At 38.0% G+C, this 20103-nt stretch overlaps 1 protein-coding gene across 4 annotated transcripts in view; it reads left to right on the forward strand.

Moving 5' to 3' along the window:
* Positions 1-20103, forward strand: part of RPRD2 (regulation of nuclear pre-mRNA domain containing 2) — a 90156-nt gene that overhangs the window by 22361 nt on the left and 47692 nt on the right. For all 4 annotated transcript variants that reach the window (XM_060029252.1, XM_060029263.1, XM_060029282.2 and 1 more), the window contains exon 2: positions 14984-15113. In XM_060029252.1, coding sequence (XP_059885235.1) covers positions 14984-15113 — 130 coding nt within the window. The remainder of the gene's footprint in view (positions 1-14983; positions 15114-20103) is intronic.

The raw sequence follows: 20103 nt of genomic DNA on the forward strand, positions 1-20103 counted from the left end.
AGAAGTTTTGTAGTTAGATTTTACAGTTAGGTCTGTAATGCATTTTGAGTTAATTTTTGCAAATGGTATGAGGTGTGGGTCAAGGTTGTTCTTTTTTTTTTTTTTTTTTTTTTTTAATACGGTACGCGGGCCTCTCACCGCTGTGGCCTCCCCCGCCGCGGAGCACAGGCTCCGGACGCGCAGGCCCAGCGGCCATGGCCCACGGGCGCAGCCGCCCCGCGGCACGTGGGATCCTCCCGGACCGGGGCACGAACCCGCGCCCCCTGCATCGGCAGGCGGACTCCCAACCACTGCGCCACCAGGGAAGCCCCCTTTGTTTTTTTTTAATGGATGTCCAACTGTTCCAGTACCATTTGCTGAAAAGACTGTCCTTTCTTTATTTCTTCATTAAATTGCCTATGCACCTTTGTCAAAAATCAATTAACCATATGAGTCTATTTCTGAACTCTTATTTTGTCCCATTCATCTGTGTCTGTCCTTTTGCTAATGCCTCACTGCCTTGATTACTATATCTCGTTCTGAAATCAGGTAATGTGAATCCTCCGACAAGATTTTCAAAATTACTTTAGCTATTCTAGGTCTTTTGTCTTTCCATTCAAATTTTATTTTATTTATTTATTTATTTATTTTATTTATTTATTTTTGGCCCTGTTGGGTCTTCGTTGCTGCATGCGGGCTATCTCTAGTTGCGGCGAGCAGGGGCTGCTCTTGTTGCGGAGCACGGGCTCTAGGCACGCAGGCTTCAGTAGTTGTGGCACATGGGCTCAGTAGTTGTGGCTCGTGGGTTCTAGAGCACAGACTCAGTAGTTGTGGCACACAGACTTAGTTGCTCCGTGGTATGTGGAATCTTCCCAGACCAGGACTTGAACCCGTGTCCCCTGCATTGGCAAGTGGATTTTTTTTTTTTTTTTTGGCAGGCAGATTCTTAACCATAACCACTGTGCCACCAGGTAAGTCTTCCATTTAAATTTTAGAATCAGTTTGTTTTTTCTAAAAATCATGCTGGGATTTTGATTAGGATTATATTGAATCTATACATTAATTTGGGAGAGAATTGACATCTTAACAATATTGAGTCTTCCAACCCATAAATATGATATATCTCTCCACTTATTTAGGTCTTCTTTGATTTCTTTCGTCAGTGCTTTGTATTTTTTTCTCTGCATACATACCTTATTTTGCTAGATTCTACCTAAGTCTTTCTTGCTGTTATAAATGGTTCTATGTTAAAAAACTTTTTTTTCTATTATGTATTCTGCAACTCTACTAAACTCACTCACTAGTTCTTGTACCTATTTTGTAGATTCTTTGTGGTTTTTCTATGTAGACAAATCATGTTGTCTGCAACAAAAGACAGTTGTAATTTCTTCCTTTCCAATTTATATACCTTTATTCCTTTCCCTTGTCTTACTGCACTGGCTAGAACATCTAGTTGTAGAGAAAGGGTGAAAGTGAACATCCTGCGGCTTTCAGTATTTCACCTTTATGTATGAGAAAGTCTGATCTTGGGATAGGCAAAGATTTCTTAAGACACCAACAACACAATCCATTAAAAAATTGTTTTTATAAGCTGGACTTCATCAAAATTATGAGATTTTGCTGTGTTAAAGATGCTATTAAAAGATGTTTATAGTGGTTTTATTCATAATTACCAAAACCAAAAAAACCCAAATACCCTTCAACAAACAAACTGTGATACAAACAAACTTTAGGACATCCTTGAAATGGAATACTATCTTACAATAAAAAGAAATGAAATGTTATGTTTTGTATATTTTACCGCAATTTTTTAAAAAATGACTTAAGGGAATTCCCTGGCAGTCCAGTAGTTAGGACTCTGCGCTTCCACTTCAGGGGGCACGGGTTCAGTCCCTGGTCTGGGAACTAAGATCCTGAAGGCTGTATAGTGTGGCCAAAAAAAAAAAAAAAGACTTAAAAAAAGAAATGAAGTACTGGTACACACACATAGATACATGTCAAATGTATTATGCTAAGTGACTCAAAGGTTATGTATTATGTAATTTCATTTATATAACTCTTTGGAAAGGACAAAACTATATGGTTAGAGAGTGGGGGTAGGGAGAGGGGTTCCCTAAAAATGAGCAGGAAGGATTTGGGGGGGGTAATAGAACTGCGGGGGTTACACCACAAAATTTGTCAAAATTTATATACCTGTACATTAAAAAGGGTGAATTTTGGTGTATGTAAATCAAACCTCAATAATAAACCTGATTTTTTTTTTTTAAAAAAAGCAAAACACCAACACAATAAATAAGATGACTTTCTGTTTCTCCACATCTTTGCCAAATCTTGGTACTGTCAGCTCTCCTTAATTTTTTGCCAGGCTTGGGGGGCGGGTAAATACTGTCTCCTGATCTTAATTTGGATTTTCCTGATTATTAATGAAGTTCTTTTTTGATTGGCTATTCAAGATTCCTATTCTGTGAAATGCCCATTTGTTTCTTTTGTCCACATAAGTTACAAGGAGTTTCTCCCAGTTAGAGGTATGTCTTTGTACTCTCTTTATGATGTCTTTTTGATGAAGAGAGGTTCTTAATTTTAATAATATTAGATTTATATATGTATTGTGGTTAACCCACTTTTTATTATGGTTGGCACACTGTGTTTGGTTTAAGAACTCTTTCCCTACCTTATGGTCATAAAGATGTTCTCCTGTGTTTTTTGCTGAAGCCTTTGGTTAGCCTATTGTATTTGTCCTTATTCCATTCAGAACTGATTTTTTTTTTTTTTTTTTTTTTTTTTTTGCGGTACGTGGGCCTCTCACTGCTGTGGCCTCTCCCGTTGCGGAGCACAGGCTCCGGACGCGCAGGCTCAGCGGCCACGGCTCACGGGCCTAGCCGCTCCGTGGCACGTGGGATCTTCCTGGACCGGGGCACGAACCCGTGTCCCCTGCATCGGTAGGCGGACTCTCAACCACTGCGCCACCAGGGAAGCCCCAGAACTGATTTTTGTATATGACATGATAGAGTTCATTTTCATTTTTTTTCCATGTAGAAACACCATTGTCTTATCTACTTTAATGAATAGCATTCTCCTTTTTTCCCAGTGATCTGCAGTGCTACCCCAGTCATAAATGTCAGTTAACACAGATCTGTGTATGGGCTCTCCATTTGGTTCTAATGGTCAATTTGGCCATACCTGTGCAAATTGCATAGCCTGTTATATGACGTCATGGTATCTGGGAGGCCACATTCTTCTACCTTGTGTCTTTTTATTCTTAGGCCTTTGCACTTCCATATAAAATGGAGAATCAGCTTGTCAAATTCCTTAATGTATTTTATTAGGATTTTGACTGGAATTCTATTGAATGTGTTGATCAATGTGGAAGAACTGATCTGATATATAAGATAGTCTTACCCCTATGGTACTTCACTCTTTGTATTTAAGACTTCATTATCAGGTTATGTGGTTCCTTTTTATTTCTAACGGAAATTGTTATTTGCTAACAGTATCTACTTCAACAGACACAGAATTTTATCAAGAATTTTTCTGTAAATATAGTGAATGATATTTACAGATTTTCTAAGATAAAGCCATCCTTAAGTTCTTGGGATAAATAAAAGACCATCTTTATACACTAATGCTGCTTCTGGCATTTTTGTGATCCACAGATCATGGGTCCATGTAATCTCAAGAAAGAAATTTTTCCAGCACAGTTAACACACAAGTCTAATTATTGATCATAAAAAGCAAACTAAGCAATGAAGTGTTTAAGCATTCATTTATTTTGGTAGCTCACAGTGAGTCAGGATCAGAGGAGATCTATTGGACTAGTAGTTTCTAGACATGGGCCAATCAATTTAAGAAAATAGAAAAACTAAAGGTGCTGAAATAGGATTGTTCGTATTTCCAATTGAGGACATTAAAATCATTACCATCATTTCATAAAGATATTTTAATTACCAGAAAAATAGGAAGAAGATAATAGAGAACCATTCTTTAACTTGGATACATTTTGCTTCAGGAAAAATAAGCTGCTATGTCCTTATTTTTCTCATTTCTCTGCAAACCAATGGAAATTTCATCACAGGCTATGGCCAGAATTTGGGAACTGCTGCACCAGGCCATATTATACTGCTTCTTGGAAATTTTTCTATAGTTATTAGATAGATGGAGAAAAAAGGGCACAGTACCTGACTTTGACAGCTGATTGGCTAACATATTATGAAAGTGTTATGGAAATTAATTCCTCTAAGTTTTTGGTAAATGTATAAGTTTATAACTCTTGGTTTCACATATACTTTCTTGGTGGTGGTGGCGACATTGATGTTGAAATATCATATGACACCTTGGTTATAAAAAGTTGATTGTTTTCTCACAAGTTACTCTTTCCTAATCTTGTGGCATCTCTCTTCCTTCTCTGTTAGAGAAGTATCAGGTGTGGAGAGTAAGGTAGATTATTGTGACATAAACTTAAGTACATAATTACCAAGATAAATTTGTTAAAAGAATTGATATATATTCTAAATGTACAGTGGAAATGTTTTGGGAATTAATTTGTTGGGATTAGCCACACTACTATTTCCCTTCATTAATGTAAATAATAAATAGTTGTGCTCATAGTCATTGAAGATGAAAAGGAATAATCTGCTTTTTTTGGCCTCAAGTTAGACTATGGAAGTAGGCAGTCAGTCAACAAAAACATAATAAATGGCTAGTTTGTATTCAGCACTATGAAAGATGGAAGAGAAGTAAATGATATAATTGTTTCAACGAGTTTACAATCAAGCCAAGGAAAAGCTAATGTGTGAAGCAGTACATGATGTTAAATATAAGAGCAGTGTAAGTTCAGAGTTAAGAAAGATGGAAGTGGTTTCAAGAGCTGTCTTTGAGGACCAGGGTTTTGACTTGGGTTTTGAGATGAGAATTCAAATAATAAAAGGAGAAGAGTAATGTCATTTTAGATGGAAGAAATAGTATGAACATTTTTTAAAATCCATGAACAGACAGCTTGGCTGTTTAATTAACCAACATTTGAATTGTTCCTGAACAGAGTTTTGGTTATAATCAACTTTTTAAAACATTTCGCTTATTAAATGATATGTACATAGTTATTCTGCATAGTTATTAGGTGTAAGCAATTAAACAACTCATATAAATCTCTATATTTAGTATTACTATAGACAAACCAAGCGTTTCTGAGGTCAGCTGAGAAGAAAACTGGTTGAGTTGAAGCCCTCGGACTTCTCCGAAGACTAGGGTTCCCAAGTGATTCCGCTTCTGATTTTTTTGTAACCTAGATGTTTCACAAGCCTCCTAGATGTCAGGAGCCAGAATAGAGCAAGGGAGTCCTGGAATTGGAGGAGCTAAGAATAAAATAGCCTTTTCTCTCCCCATTTTCAGAGGCCAGGGTTAAAGAGAAAGAAACTATTGTCATACATATCTTAATTTAGATTAGTTTAATCAAATGGCATTTTCCCCTCATACTCACCTGATATATACTAGCTTACAGGGAAGGAAAACTGGGAGAAAACAACTGCTGTTAGTGAAGTATTTGACTTGTTCTCTAGTAGGTACTATAAACAGACATTTAACATATTATTTATTCCTTCTAAAGTCTTGAGCTATTATATTCATTTTAAGGATGGAAATAAAGGCTCAGAGACATATAATTTTAGTCAAGGTCGTGACTCAGTTATTGAGGTAAAATTTGAATTGATGTACGTCTGAGTCCAATTTCTGTCTTCTTTCTGCTATACCATCCTCTGAAAGGAATGAGAATTCTGCTGTATGTATTTGAGACAGGACTCTCCTTAGCACTAAGGTGAGGCAGATTACATTATTTATTTGATATTCCTCTTTTCACCAGCATTTTCGTATTAGTGAAATCAGGGTAAACTTGAAAGAGTAAATGTTATGAAAGAGCAATGGTGGGGGGTTGTTGTTTAAGACTCTGTAATATAGACTTACAGAAGATGGATTTGGTTAACAAGGGACAGGAGTAAAAGGTTCAATCTCCTTCACATCCTAGATCATTGCTTGGTGTTATCTAGGAGACCCCAAAACATTTGGGGATAATTGATAAGAGAGAGAGAAAGATAATTTGGAGCATGGGGGAAGATGAGGCCTGGATGGGGATGATTTTAGAAGGGAGGCTTTGGTTAGTATTCATTTATTCAATAGAAGATATTAATTGTATACCTGATAAATAGTTGATTGGCATTGAGGTACCAAGCCAGTGTGCTGAAAGAACTCATGGTCTGATGAGGAAACATTTAAATGGATGTTTTAAATTCCAAGTGAAAAAGTACAGTATCTATATACAAGGTGCTTTAGCAGTATTGAGGAAGGACATAAAATGTAGTGGCATAGGGGTGTTTTCTTTTTAATTTTTAATGTATTATTTTGAATAAGTAAATACATGCCCAAATTCCAAAAAGTGTACGATAGAAAATGAATTCCTCTGTCATGACTGTCTCTATCTCTCTTGATCCCTTGGTTTCCTTCTGTAGAGGCATCACTGTTAGCAGTTTCTTATATATCTTCCCAGAGGTGTTCTCTATAAATATGAAGTATATGCTTGTTTGTACTTTTTGTACACATATACTAGCAAAGTAGACCCATCATATCTTTTTTTTTTTTTTTTTTTTTGCGGTGCGCGGGCCTCTCACTGCCGCGGCCCCTCCCGCTGCAGAGCACAGGCTCGGGACGCGCAGGCCCAGCGGCCACGGCTCATGGGCCCAGCCGCTGCGCGGCACGTGGGATCCTCCCGAACCGGGGCACGAACCCGCGTCCCCTGTATCGGCAGGCGGACTCCCAACCACTGCGCCACCAGGGAAGCCCAGACCCATTATATCTTGTTTTTGCTTTATATCTTGGAGATAGTTCTAAATGAACTATAAAATGAACTATTAAAAACACAAGTTTTTTAATAGTTACATACTTTTCAGCTAGATGGAGGTAACAGAATTTACCTAGCGAAGCCCCTATTAAGAACTTTTAGGATATTTCCAGACTTTTTTTGGAAATAGTGCTGCAAGAATATCTTTGTACACAGGGACAAGCATACTGGTGGGATTAATTCCCAGCAGTCTGGAGAATGCATTGAAACTACAGACAGAGATCAGTTATTAAGAAGTTTGTTGTAGTAATGATGAGAAACTGAAGTAGGGTAGTGGCAAAAGAAATGGGGAGGGAAAAAATGAACTAGAAATTAATGTACTTCATCAGTTCTAGGATGTACATCGTCTTTTCACATTTTAACATGTTTGAAAGCAGTATGTATTTTACAGTTGATGGTTTCATTCAGCTAACTGGAAGTACTTTTAAAATTTCTTGGTGGTATATAAAATGTGCATGTTATAAACAATCTTATCTTAAATTCAGAAATACGCAGTAATAAGAAGGTAGGATTAACAGGACTTAAATGTAGAAAGTAAGGGGAAGCAAGAGGCAAGGTTGACATATATTTTTTGTTTTCTCCACTTTCAATATGTAAACCATTTTTCTATTTTCTGTATGGTCTTCATATTTGATTAATGATTGTCAACTCTACTACTGGTGGATATTTAGATTCTGATTTTCTTTTGGCTCTTTACAGATCATTGATAACACTGAGTAGTTTTCTGTTTAGAGTTAGGGAATGTTTGGATTTAGTAGATTTCTAGATAATTATATATAACAATATTTAACAAATGTTCCTAGTGGCAAATTATTCAAAGAACTTCTGAGTTGATACTTCACAAATGTTGAGAGACCATTTTGAATTTTTTAGCTTAGATGTGGCTCTTTCAGTGTACATTGAAGTCATTTACTCGGGTTCTAAAATCAGTACCTAAGACAAAAGATTAATTCTTAAAATCGTGCACTAATTAAAGTACCTAACGGTATCTTAGATGGAAGTCTGGTCCCTATCTATTCTGTAGGTACTCAGAAGCCAGCTACCTTATGGGATTATTAACCAAACTGAATAGAAGACTATAGTACTCATTTTTATGAGTACTTTTTCTTTTCTTTGTATTTTCCTTCTCCTTTTTTCTAATTTATTTATTCAAGAAATAGTTACTGAAAACCTACTATGTGTTAGGCATGGTCCTAGGTGCTGAGAATTCAACACTAAACAAAACTGACGAAAATCCTTGTCCTCATTGGGGGAGACAGGCAAAAGATAAAGTAAGTAAATTATAGTATATCAGGTGGAAAAAACAAGGGGTGATAGGAGTGTTGGTGGTTTGATGTTGCAGTTTTCCTGGTCACGGAAATACAGAAAGTCACTGAGAAAGTGACATTTGGGCAAAGATTTAAAGGCAGTGAGAGAGTAAACCATGAGATTATATGGGAAAAGAATGTTCCAAGTAGAGGGAGCAGGGAACTCAAAGGACCCTGAAGCAAGAGTATGCCAGGTGTGTTGTAGGTCTTGCAGTTGCAAGGTGGCCAGAGTGGCTGGAATGGAATGAATGGTTACCAGGACTGGGGATCAGAGAGATAATGCAAGGTCAGATTGTTTAGGACTTACAGGCCATAGTAAGGACTTTGATCTTTACCCTGAGTAAGGACGAGAGCCGTTATTGGAGGGATTTAAAGCAGCAAAATAATAATATGATCAGATTTATATTTTGAAAGGATCTAGACTGAAGTGGGGCAAAGGTAGAAGCGGGGAGACCAGTCAAGAGGCTAATTCAAGCAAAAGATGATATGACTTAAACCAGGAGGCAATGATAAGTAATAGTTGGAGTCTATGTATTTTAAAAATTTGTTATTTTTAAATAATTTCAAATTTAAAGCTGCAGTATATTACAAATACCTCTTGTGTGCCTTTCACCAGATTCCCCAGTAATTAACGTTTTATCATATTTACTTTAATCTCTTATTGCTCTCCTCATATACATGTACACACACACACATTCTTATTTGAGAGTATGATGCAGACATGATGCCCTGTTTAATACTTCAATGTCCTTAAAAGCAGTTCATTTCCTTATATAGTTGTATCAATAAGCTTGGGCTGCCATAACAAAATACCACAAACTGTGTGACTTAAACAGCAGAAATTTATTTTCTCACAGTTCTAGAGGGTGGAAAGGCTAAGGATCAAGGTCTGACAGGGTTCAGTTTCTGGTGAAAGTTCTCTTCCTGGCTTGTAGATGGCCACCTTCTTATTGTGTCCTCACGTGGTGGAGGAGGGTTTGGGGGGAGGCAGAGTTCCTCTGATGTCTCTTATAAGGACACTCGTGTCTTCTTATCAAGGCCCCACAATTATGTCCTCACGTAACCTTAATTACCTCCTCATAGACCTTATCTCCACATACAGTAACATTGGGGGTTAGGACTTCAACATATGAATTTTGGGGAGACACAGTTCAGTACATTGCAACAGTTGTTATGTAACATCTGTACAACCACCAAAACCAGGAAATGAAAACTGATACAGTACCACCATCGAATCCACAGACCTTAATTGAATTTTGCCAGTTATCCCAATAATGGTCTTTTTTGTTGTTGTTGTTTGTTTGTTTTTTGCGGTCCGCGGGCCTCTCACTGTTGCGGCCTCTCCTGTTGCGGAGCACAGGCTCCGGACGCGCAGGCTCAGAGGCCATGGCTCACGGGCTCAGCCGCTCCGCGGCATGTGGGATCTTCCCGGACCAGGGCACGAACCTGTGTCCCCTGCAGCGACAGGCAGACTCTCAACCACTGTGCCACCAGGGAAGCCCCAATAATGGTCTTTTAAAAGTCCAGGGTCATTTGTTAAGAGTTGTCATGTCTCCTTAGTTTACTTCAGTCTGAAACAGTTCTTTAGTCTTTCCTTATCTTTCATGACCCCGAATTTTTTGAAGACTATAGACCAGTGACTTGTAAAATAATCCATAAATTTGTGTTTGTCTGTTTTTTTGTTTTTGTTTTTAGATTCAGGTTATGCAGTTTTGGGCAGGAATACCACAGAAGTGATTCTGTGTTCTTAAAGCATTACATATATTTGGAGGAACATAATGTCAATCTGCCTCATTAATAGTGACATTAACTTTTATCTCTTGAATAAGCATATGTTTTCTATATATAACTGTGAATTCATACCAAGACTTCCAATTACAGTCCAGCACCACAGGGTTTATTCTAACCTCCTTCTTTCTGCATTTGTAACTTCCTAAATCTGTATATATTTCAAAGGTAGCGTTACTGAGATCTGCATTGTGAGTTTGGATAGGGAGTGTGAAAGAGGGGAGTCAAGGATGACCCAAGTTTGGGCTGAAAAACACCACCACAGAAGAAATGCCATTTACTGGGATGGAGAAGACTATAGGTGGAGAGAATTAAGACGAAGAGATCAGAATATCACACGTTGAGTCTGAGCTGTGTATTAAATATCCCAAGAGAGATGTTGGGTAGGAAGTTGGATATTTGAGTCTGCAGTTCAAAGAATAGGTCCAGGCTGAAATACAAATTAGTTTAAGACAACCAGTTAAACTTTTTGGACAAAAGCGATTATATTTCCTTAATCAATAATGGAAGCAGCAAATATATATTACAGAAAATTATAATACAGGCAAGCAAAAGTGAAAAAAATAGAGATCAGTACTGTTAAAACTTAATTCCTTATTCTTTCTGATCTCTTTCACAGATTTTTTTCCTAACATGAGATCATTCTGTAATTACTGTGTTTCCCCCCAGTTGATGATTTATTTCCATTTCCGTAAATTTTCATTTTATCTGATCCCAGACCACATTCGCATTTCTTCAGTTGATCCAAAAATGTCATTTACAGCTGGCTAGTCCAAACCTATATCCATTTCAGAAACACAAATTAGTTACATCAGATTGCTCTGTACCTTGAGTCTCTTTGGGGCGGGAATCTCCTGGTTAGGACTCCAAGCTTTCACTGCCAAGGGCCTGGGTTCAGTCCCTGGTGGGGGAACTAAGAGCCTGCAAACCACGTGGCATGGCCAAAAAAAAAAAAAAAGTTTGGGGTGATTTGTTTTGGGAAGTTGAGGTAGAGAGGGGTCAGAATCTGACATGAATTAAATTTAAAATTTTTGACTTTTTCCTGTGGGTGAGTAGAAAACACTGAAGATTATTTAGGATGGGTTATCATAGAAAAGGAAAGTTCTGTGAGAGAGAGAGAGGTGTGTTTCTGGGAACTGTGAGTAATTCATTAAAGGTGGAATTTTGAATTTGAAGGGGGAAGAGATGAGACTGGAAGAGAAGGTAAGATCCAGAATGTAAATGAAGACTAAGGTGTTTGGGCATTTTCTAGTAAGCAGTTGGAAATCATTGACAGATTTGATCTGAGAAATAGTTGGATACTGTTTACGTATTAGAAGATGAATTTAGCAACAATGTAGAGAATAAATTTGAGAAGACCAAGTCCAAGGCAGGATAACCAGTTAGGAGGCTATTTCAGTAGTAGTCCGGGTCAAAAGTGATGACCCAGCAAAGAGCAATGGTAGGAAGAGAAGAAGAGGGGATAAATTTGAAAAATGTTATTGGAGACAAAATTGGCTGGACTTGGAGATTTATCAAGAGGGGGTGAGGGTCCGGTAGGGAAGAAGAAGAGCCAAAAAAGACTGCTGAAATTCTAGCTAAATACAAGAGCAGTAACAGATGGAAGAGGAGGAAGATTATTAATAAAATATTGAAAAACCAAGTTCAAGGTATTTCTGAGACTTTGAAGTAGATGTGTGCATTGACTGGTAAAGGGAAATCCAAGCATGAAATCTATGGATATGGGAGTCATTGGTACTTAGTTGGTAGTAGTTAAATGTGGATAATTATGCTGATAGCATTCCATTTTCTGTTGGCTAAGCACAGTCCTAAATGCTTTACATACATTGTTTTATTTAATTCTTATAACAACCCATGAGTTTGTCATTTTGCAAAGAAAAAAAAAGTAACATATAGAAGTTAGGTAATGTATAAGACCCTAAAGCTAATAAGTGATAAAGCCAGGAATAGAACAGACTATCTGATTTTGAACCTGAAATCTTACAACTCTATGCTACGAGTGAATCAAGAAGAGTGCTCAGGAGAGAACCCTGGGGAGCATCAACATTTAAAGGAAGATGGGGACTTCACTGGTGGCGCGGTGGATAAGACTCCACACTTCCAGTGCAGGGGGCCTGGGTTTGATCCCTGGTCAGGGAACTAGATTCCACACGTATGCTGCAACTGAGAGTAGCATGCCACAACTAAGCCCATGTGCCGCAACTAAGAAACCTGCATGCCACAACTAAGGAGGCTGCGACCTGCAAATAAATAAATATTTTTTAAAAAGAAAGAAATAAAGGAGGATGATCACAAGCAGAGCTGCCTACCTATCATGTCCACCTGTGTATATATATGGAGGAAGAGCTAGAGACGTCAGAGGAGAACTAAGAGAATGATTATAACAGAAACAAAAAGGGATTACTATAGCACATTATTCTGTGTGCCAAAGCCTGGTGGAAATGATAGTTCTTCGTAGAAACAGCATTTAAAAAAAATCTCCTTTTGGGGCTTCCCTAGTGGTGCAGTGGTTAAGAATCCGCCTGCCAATGTAGGGGACACATGTTCGAGCCCTGGTCCGGGAAGGTGCCGTGGAGCAACTAAGCCCGTGTGCCACTAACTACTGAGCCTGTGCTCTAGAGCCCGCAGGCTACAACTACTGAGCCCATACTCCTACAGCCCGTGCTTCCCAACAAGAGAAGCCACTGCAATGAGAAGCCTGCTCACCACAACAAAGAGTAGCCCCCGCTCGCTGCAACTAGAGAAAGCCGGCACACAGCAACAAGACCCAACACAGCCAAAAATAAATAGATAAATATATTAAAGAAAAATCTCCTTTGGGTTTAATAAGTTGGGGTTTATTGGTAATATTGGTAATTGCTGTTTGAGTGAAGTGATGGCAACATAAATGAGATAGCATAATTTATATAAGCCTCCTCACATGGTAGATTGCATTTTTTAAAATAAATTTATTTTATTATTTTATTTTTTGGCTGCGTTGGGTCTTCATTGCTGCGCGTGGGCTTTTCTCTGGTTGCAGCGAGCGGGGGCCACTCCCCGCTGCAGTGCACGGGCCTCTCACTGCAGTGGCCTCTCTCGTTGCGCAGCATGGGCTCCAGGGCGCCGGCTTCAGTAGCCGTGGCGCACGGGCTTAGTTGCTCCACGGCATGCGGGACCCCCCCAGACCAGGGCCCAAACCCGCGTACCCCGCATTGGCAGGTGGACCCCCAACCACTGCGCCACCAGGGAAGCCCGCATATTTTTTAAGTACCAAAAAAGGTAGCTCCTATAATTATGGAGTTACTAGAAATTAGAGACAGTGAGTATATAACACTCTTTCAGATCCCTAATCTGAAAGATCTTAACTGACTTAGGTAAATTGATCTGGATGGGTTTACGTATGGGTACATTAAAAAAAAATAAATTTATGTGTTTATTTAATTTTGGCTGCATTGGGTCTTTGTTGCTGCGCGTGGGCTTTCTCTAGTTGCGGTGAGTGGGGGCTCCTCTTCGTTGCGGTGCGCAGGTCTCTCATTGCAGTGGCTTCTCTTGTTGTGGAGCATGGGCTCTAGGCACGCAGGCTTCAGTAGTTGTGGCACGCGGGCTCAGTAGTTGTGGCAAACAGGCTTAGTTGCTCCGTGGCATGTGGAATCTTCCTGGACCAGGGATCGAACCCATATCGCCTGCATTGACAGGCAGATTCTTAACCACTGTGCCACCAGGGAAGTCCCTGGGTACATTTTTTGAGAGAACATAATTCCTGTCTAATGATTTCTGCTTCTCTGTGAAATAGCATATAAAGCTTATCTCCTGAGAGTGAGAATGTGGTAAGAGAGGGCGCTTGACAAGAGTGGTAAAAGTTTGAAATAGCTCTTACAGCAAATGAGAGAGGATGCTGATTAAAGACATATGGAAGGAGGGCCCACTGAAGGAAGGGACTGAATTTACATTGTTTCAGTACTTCTGGTGGTATGATTTTTCTTCAGCAGAACCCAGGGGCAGAAATAAAGGTGCAGTAAAGTCATTCAGTTAGATTGATCCAGATTTAGGATTTTGTTGAATACATGTGATAGAAAGCCTAAATTGTAGGGAGGACGAAAAGCAAATGAAGGTTTTGATATGAGTGGTTTTGATAATGGATCAGAAAGACTCTGGAATTGGTAGAGAAAGAATTGAGTACTAAAAGAGACTATAAGTGAGTTAGAGAAAATAAAGAACTGAGATCTTGATGAAATTGAAGGACAAATATAATGGGCGGTTGTGGTCAGAAAGGGTGATTTTAAAATGTAGAAAGAAGTGGTTCTTGGAGGTCACTGCATTTGAGGTCGAAACTAGAAAATATGATGAATCATCTGTATGGACAGTAAAATTTTTCAGGATAATAATAAAACTTAGGGTGGCTTTGCTCAAGGTTCCAGATAGTAAATTGATTGGGCCCTGTCCTGGACCTTAAAAAAGGTTGATGTGGGTGAGTTTATGGGCTCAAATTACTTATTTCCCAGGACATTCGCCTAGTGATGAAAGTGGCAGCAGAGCCTCTCTTCCAGTAGATGGGAGGACTTAGGTGTATCTGGACTGGTTGATGAAAAGAGTCTGTCTGCAATAATAATGTAGAGGAGGTTAAGCAATTTGCTTGCCTAAGGTCACATTCTGATTGGATTCTAAAACCCATTCTCCTTCCACTAACCCTGGTGTTTTTGCAACAAATTGAACTACTTCAACTCAATTTTTTATCTTCCCAAATGTTTGGGAGAACAGTTTTGTTTTATTTGAGCTTCTCCAGAGTTAATGGGTTTTTTAGTGCCAAATACATACAAAGTGAAGTAGAAATTTACTAAAGGAATACCTAGAACAGAAACTTAACCTGAAGCAGTCAAGATTTTTAGGCATTAGGTTCAGTAATTTGATCCATTAGCTCATTTGTCTGTTTATTCATCATCCATCCTTGTAGTAGCAGTTATACAGTTGGAGAACACTGTTTGGAATAAGTTGTACTAAGTATAAATTGACTCATTTGGTCTTATTTATTGTCTTTTGTCATCTCCAGCTGCCTATCCCCACCGTTTGAATCTCTTTTACCTTGCCAATGATGTCATACAGAACTGTAAAAGGAAAAACGCAATCATATTCCGTGAATCGTTTGCTGATGTACTTCCGGAAGCAGCTGCTCTAGTGAAGTAAGTAAATTCTTACTCCTCTTTGGGATCTAAGCTTAGAAAATTTAGAATTTTAGTTTCCTGTTAGTAAGAACTGTAATAGTTGCACATGTTTGAAGATCCAAGGATATTTTGTCCAAATTGTTCATTGTAACTTTCCTGGTAATACACTTTTCTTTTAAAGACTCTTTCCTCCCTTTTTGAAAACTTGTCTGTTATTTATGCTCTGCCTCTTCTCTCCTAACTTGACCAGGAGAGTGCATCTCCTGGTCATACTCTCTGGCTGTACTTCTTTCTAACTGCTTTTTCTGTTTTTGTGTTTTTTACACATTTCCATTTTTCTTTCAGAGTCTTTCTGAAATCTTGCCCCCTTCATGAAATCTGTGTAATTAGGGAGAAATGAAAATATTTATTCTTAATTCCATATTGATTTACTCCATTAGCAAAGCTGTGTCCATCATTTCTCAAAGTGCTGGAACACTTATATTTGATCTTATTTTTGTCCTGTATTAATAGTGTTTTCCTTGTGTTTCATCCATCCTGTTTGCTTGGTGTGAGAAACACACACATCTACACACAATTGGAGGATAGACAATTATATGGAAAAATCAAAATAGCTAAATATTTCCTCGAATTATGTACTTATTAGCATAATATATATTTGAATATATGACTATCGTATATTATTGATCCATTTGTTAGTATTAACCCAGTTAGAATGGAATGATCCTTGTTACTTCCTTTGGATTGTAGACTTAAGATGTCTACTTTGGTATTACAAAAGATTAAAATGTCTTATTTTTATATACTAAGTAATAAAGATTTATACACATCAGAAGTACATAAAATAATAACAGTAATATCACCTACATTTATTGAGCAGTCATAATTGACCAGATATTATTATTATTATACAAAGTGCTTCGTGTACTTCAGGTTGTTTAAACCTGAGAACAACATTTAAAGTGGCTATTACTATTACCCCCATTTTAAGGCAGAGGAAACTGGCTTAGAGACATTAAGTAGCTTGCCTAAGCTCTCACAGCTACCGGGTTGAGGGCGGGGGGCTGGTATTTGGCAGAATTCCTACCCAAGCCTGTCTAGACCCCGAAGCTTATGTTCTTTGCCACCTAACCACTAGTCTGTGCTGCTTCTTTACAAATATAAATCCAGTATAATTTTGAGTAAGAAAAGCAGTGTGCTACATGATCTCCACTACTTAAGAGTTTCTGCTGCAAATATCATTATAGTCTTAAAAACTTAACCTAATGTATCCTATACTTAGATTTCATGACCTAGTTCATGGATTAATATAGGGTTGTCACCTTTTATTTTACCATGTAAAGATATTTTTAAAAACAACTACTTTGTATTACTATTTCACAGAAAAACGTAGGAATGGCATAATCTCAGAATAAAGTACAGTCCTTTAAAATTTTAAGCTCTGAAAATGTTTTTAACTCAATGAAGGATATCTTCAGAAACCTATGATAAAATCAGACTTAATGGTGAAACAATAAAAGTATTTCAGGACAGTGATGCCCTCTATCATCATTACTGTTCACCATTATGTTGAGATTCCATTCATTTCTAAATAAATAAATAAATAAATAATGAGAAGGCATTTAGAAGAGATAGAATTATCATTATTTGCAGATAATAGGATTACCTACTTCAGGGGTGGGCAACCTTTTTCTATAAAAGACCAGATAGTATTTTAGGCTTTGCAGGCCATAGGATCTCTGTTGCCACTACTCAACTCTGCCATTCTAGCATAAAAGCAGCCATAAGCAAATGGGTGTGGCTGTGTTCCTAAAACTTTACTTACAAATCAGGCAGCTGGCCAGATTTGGCTTGAGGTTTGTAGTTTGCTGACCCGTGGCCTACATAGAATCAACTAATAAGAGAGTTCAGTTAAATAGCCAGATTCAAGTTCAACGTAGAAAAGCAGTAGATTTCCTATATATGCTAGCAGTAACCAATTAAAAATGTAATTACAAAAAAAGATTCCTTTTGCAACAAGAAGTACTGCCTCCCCCCCCAAATAAAGGAAACCCCACCCCAAAATAAATATAATAAGAAGTATGTAAGGCTTTTATAGAGAAAGTTTTATAAGAAGACCTGGATAAATGAAGAGATAGATACATACTTTTTTTTTTTTTTTTTTTTGGTGGTACACAGGCCTCTCACTGTTGTGGCCTCTCCCGTTGCGGAGCACAGGCTCTGGACGCGCACAGGCTCAGCAGCCATGGCTCACGGGCCCAGCCGCTCCGCGGCATGTGGGATCCTCCTGGTCCAGGGCACGAACCTGCGTCCCCTGCATCGGCAGGCGGACTCAACCACTGCGCCACCATGGAAGCCCGATACATACTTTTGAAGGGAAAGATTTGGTATTGTTAAAAATATGATTCTCTCCCAATATGTAATCTGTAAATTCATTGTGTAATCCCAGTCAGAATCTCAGTAGGGTTTGATGTGGAAGGATATATATTCAAGATAATTGTTTATAAGAACATCAGAGTCAGAGTTCCCCTATCAATTATCTGTATATATTTTAAAACAATAATAGAATCAGGAGTAGAAGACTATATCAGTGAAACAGAATATATTCTCACTTATAAAGAAATTAATTATAAAGTATATGATAAATGAGAGTATATTAGGATATGAGCTTTAGTATTCCATAAACAACCCCATCCCATCCCCCTTTTAAATTTCTGTTCATGGTTATACTTTAGACTCATTTCTACCCTTTTGTGAATTCATTTCTCTTAATTTAAGGCTATCATTTAAATCCCTTTAATTGAGGAGGGGCAAATATTTAGAAGTTCCAGACAGTTAACCCAGGTGAGTGAAGTGGGTGGACTGTAAGGAAAAAACCCATCTAAAAGGGGCAACAGCTACTCAGCCCTAGCCTGTGGCCATAAAGAAACATGAGTTCACTGTTGACCTATGCTTTCAGACCTTCCAAAGACTTTCTCATTTTTTAAGCTAGGTCAAAATCTAGATTCTTATATGAAGCCTCCCAATTTTTAAATGTGTGAAGCTAAATCACATTCTAAAAAATTTATTGCTAGCCAAACAAAACACATCTGATGACTAAATTTTGGAGTTACAAATAAATTTTAGTAAGTGGGTGAATTTGCAAATACAGAATCTGCAATTAATGAGAATCAACTGTATCTAGAAATAAATCTTAACAAAAGATGTATAAGATCTCTATTGAAAAAATTATAAAACATAATTGAGAAACAGTATAGAAAACCTAAAGAAATAATTTGTGGATAGGGAAGACTCAATATTTAATGTCATTTCTTCCCAAATTGATTTATAAATCCAAAGCAGTCTTAATTAGGCTCTGAGTAGTGTTTTTCCCCCCTATTTTATTAATTGATTTTGAATTTTGTATGGAAGTGCAGAGAGCTCCTTCTTCCCCTTCCCCCACAAAGAGAAAGCCTAGAAACTCTTGAAGAACAACAAGGTGGGAAGACTGGCTCTACCAGATTTCAAGACTGATTATAAAGCTACGATAAATAAAACAGTGTGATATTTGCCCAGAGATAGCCAAAGAAACTGGTAGAACGTAATACAAAGTCTAGAAACAGACCAGTATATATACTTGGTCTGTGTATGAAACTATTAGGTAGTAGAAAAAGAATAACTTTTTCATAAATATTGCTGGGACAAATTGGCTATATAGAAAAAATTAGATCCCACTCACATCATACACAGAAATCAATTGCATATTAAATACTTAAACATGAAAGAACTACAAATCTTTTGAAGACAATATAGGAGAATATTTCATGATCTTACCTCATAAGATTAATAAATACAGCTACATTAAAATGAAGACCCTTCCATTTAATTCAAAGACACTATAAAGAGTGAGAAGACAAAGGGCTTCCCTGGTGACGCAGTGGTTAAGAATCTGCCTGCCAATGCAGGGGACATGGGTTCAAGCCCTGGTCTGGGAAGATCCCACGTGCTGTGGAGCAGTTAAGCCAATGTGCCACAACTACTGAAGCCCGGGCGCCTAGAGCCCATGCTCCACAACAAGAGAAGCCACTGCAATGCGAAGCCCACGCACTGCATCAAAGAGTAGCTGCCACTCACCACAACTAGAGAAAGCCCGCATGCAGCAACGAAGACCCAATGCAGCCAAAAATAAATTAAAAAAAAAAAAAGTGAAAAGACAAGCCACAGAGTGGGAGAAAATATTTTTATGCAGTCAACAAAAGGTTTATATCCAGAATATATAAAGAATTACAAAATAAGAGAAAGACAAAAAATTTGAAGATTTTAGTTTTACCTGGCACTTGTAGAAATCAAATCAGAAATTATTTAAATATTTATTAATGACTTTTAAAACAATAAACGTTAATAACCAACACTTAAAATTTTAGTGAAAAGAGTGGTGGTTTTTGCATTCTTGCCAGATCTCTTTAATGTCTGGCTTAATATCAGACAGCTATATTTTCTTACCTGCTTTTTGCATTCAGTCTGTTCTGATATCATGTCATATAGCCCTAGAACTGTTGAGACATATCATTACATATCATATAAGTTAGGTCCCAATCAGGAGAGATAAATCACATATCAGTAATTTAAACAGGGAAAATTTAATATGAAGAATCGTTAAGTAGGTAAAAGGTAGCTAACTACTAGAAAGAATAAACTAACTCTAAGGTGTTATGGAATAGTATCTGCTGAAAGCAGCTACTACCTCTGAACCTGAGGGAAAAGTAAATAAGGACTCACCCCACCCCACCCCAAGCAAGATTCAGACCTGAGGAAAGAGTGGATTGCTGTAAGAACATGCTACCTGTCACTACTGGTTAAGAAACAGGCTGGAGAGCACTCACCGCTGAACTACAAAAGCTATGCTAAAATGCACCCAGGATGCCTCTAAGCTGATCCACTTGAAAATAGAACACCAAAAGAAGAATCCGTACTGCCTCTTCTAGCCTCTCGGTGTCACTCTAGGGCTCTCTGTTGTCAGAGTCCAACA

This window comes from Delphinus delphis, chromosome 1 (assembly GCF_949987515.2).
Source record: "Delphinus delphis chromosome 1, mDelDel1.2, whole genome shotgun sequence".
Taxonomy (NCBI): Eukaryota; Metazoa; Chordata; class Mammalia; order Artiodactyla; family Delphinidae; genus Delphinus; species Delphinus delphis.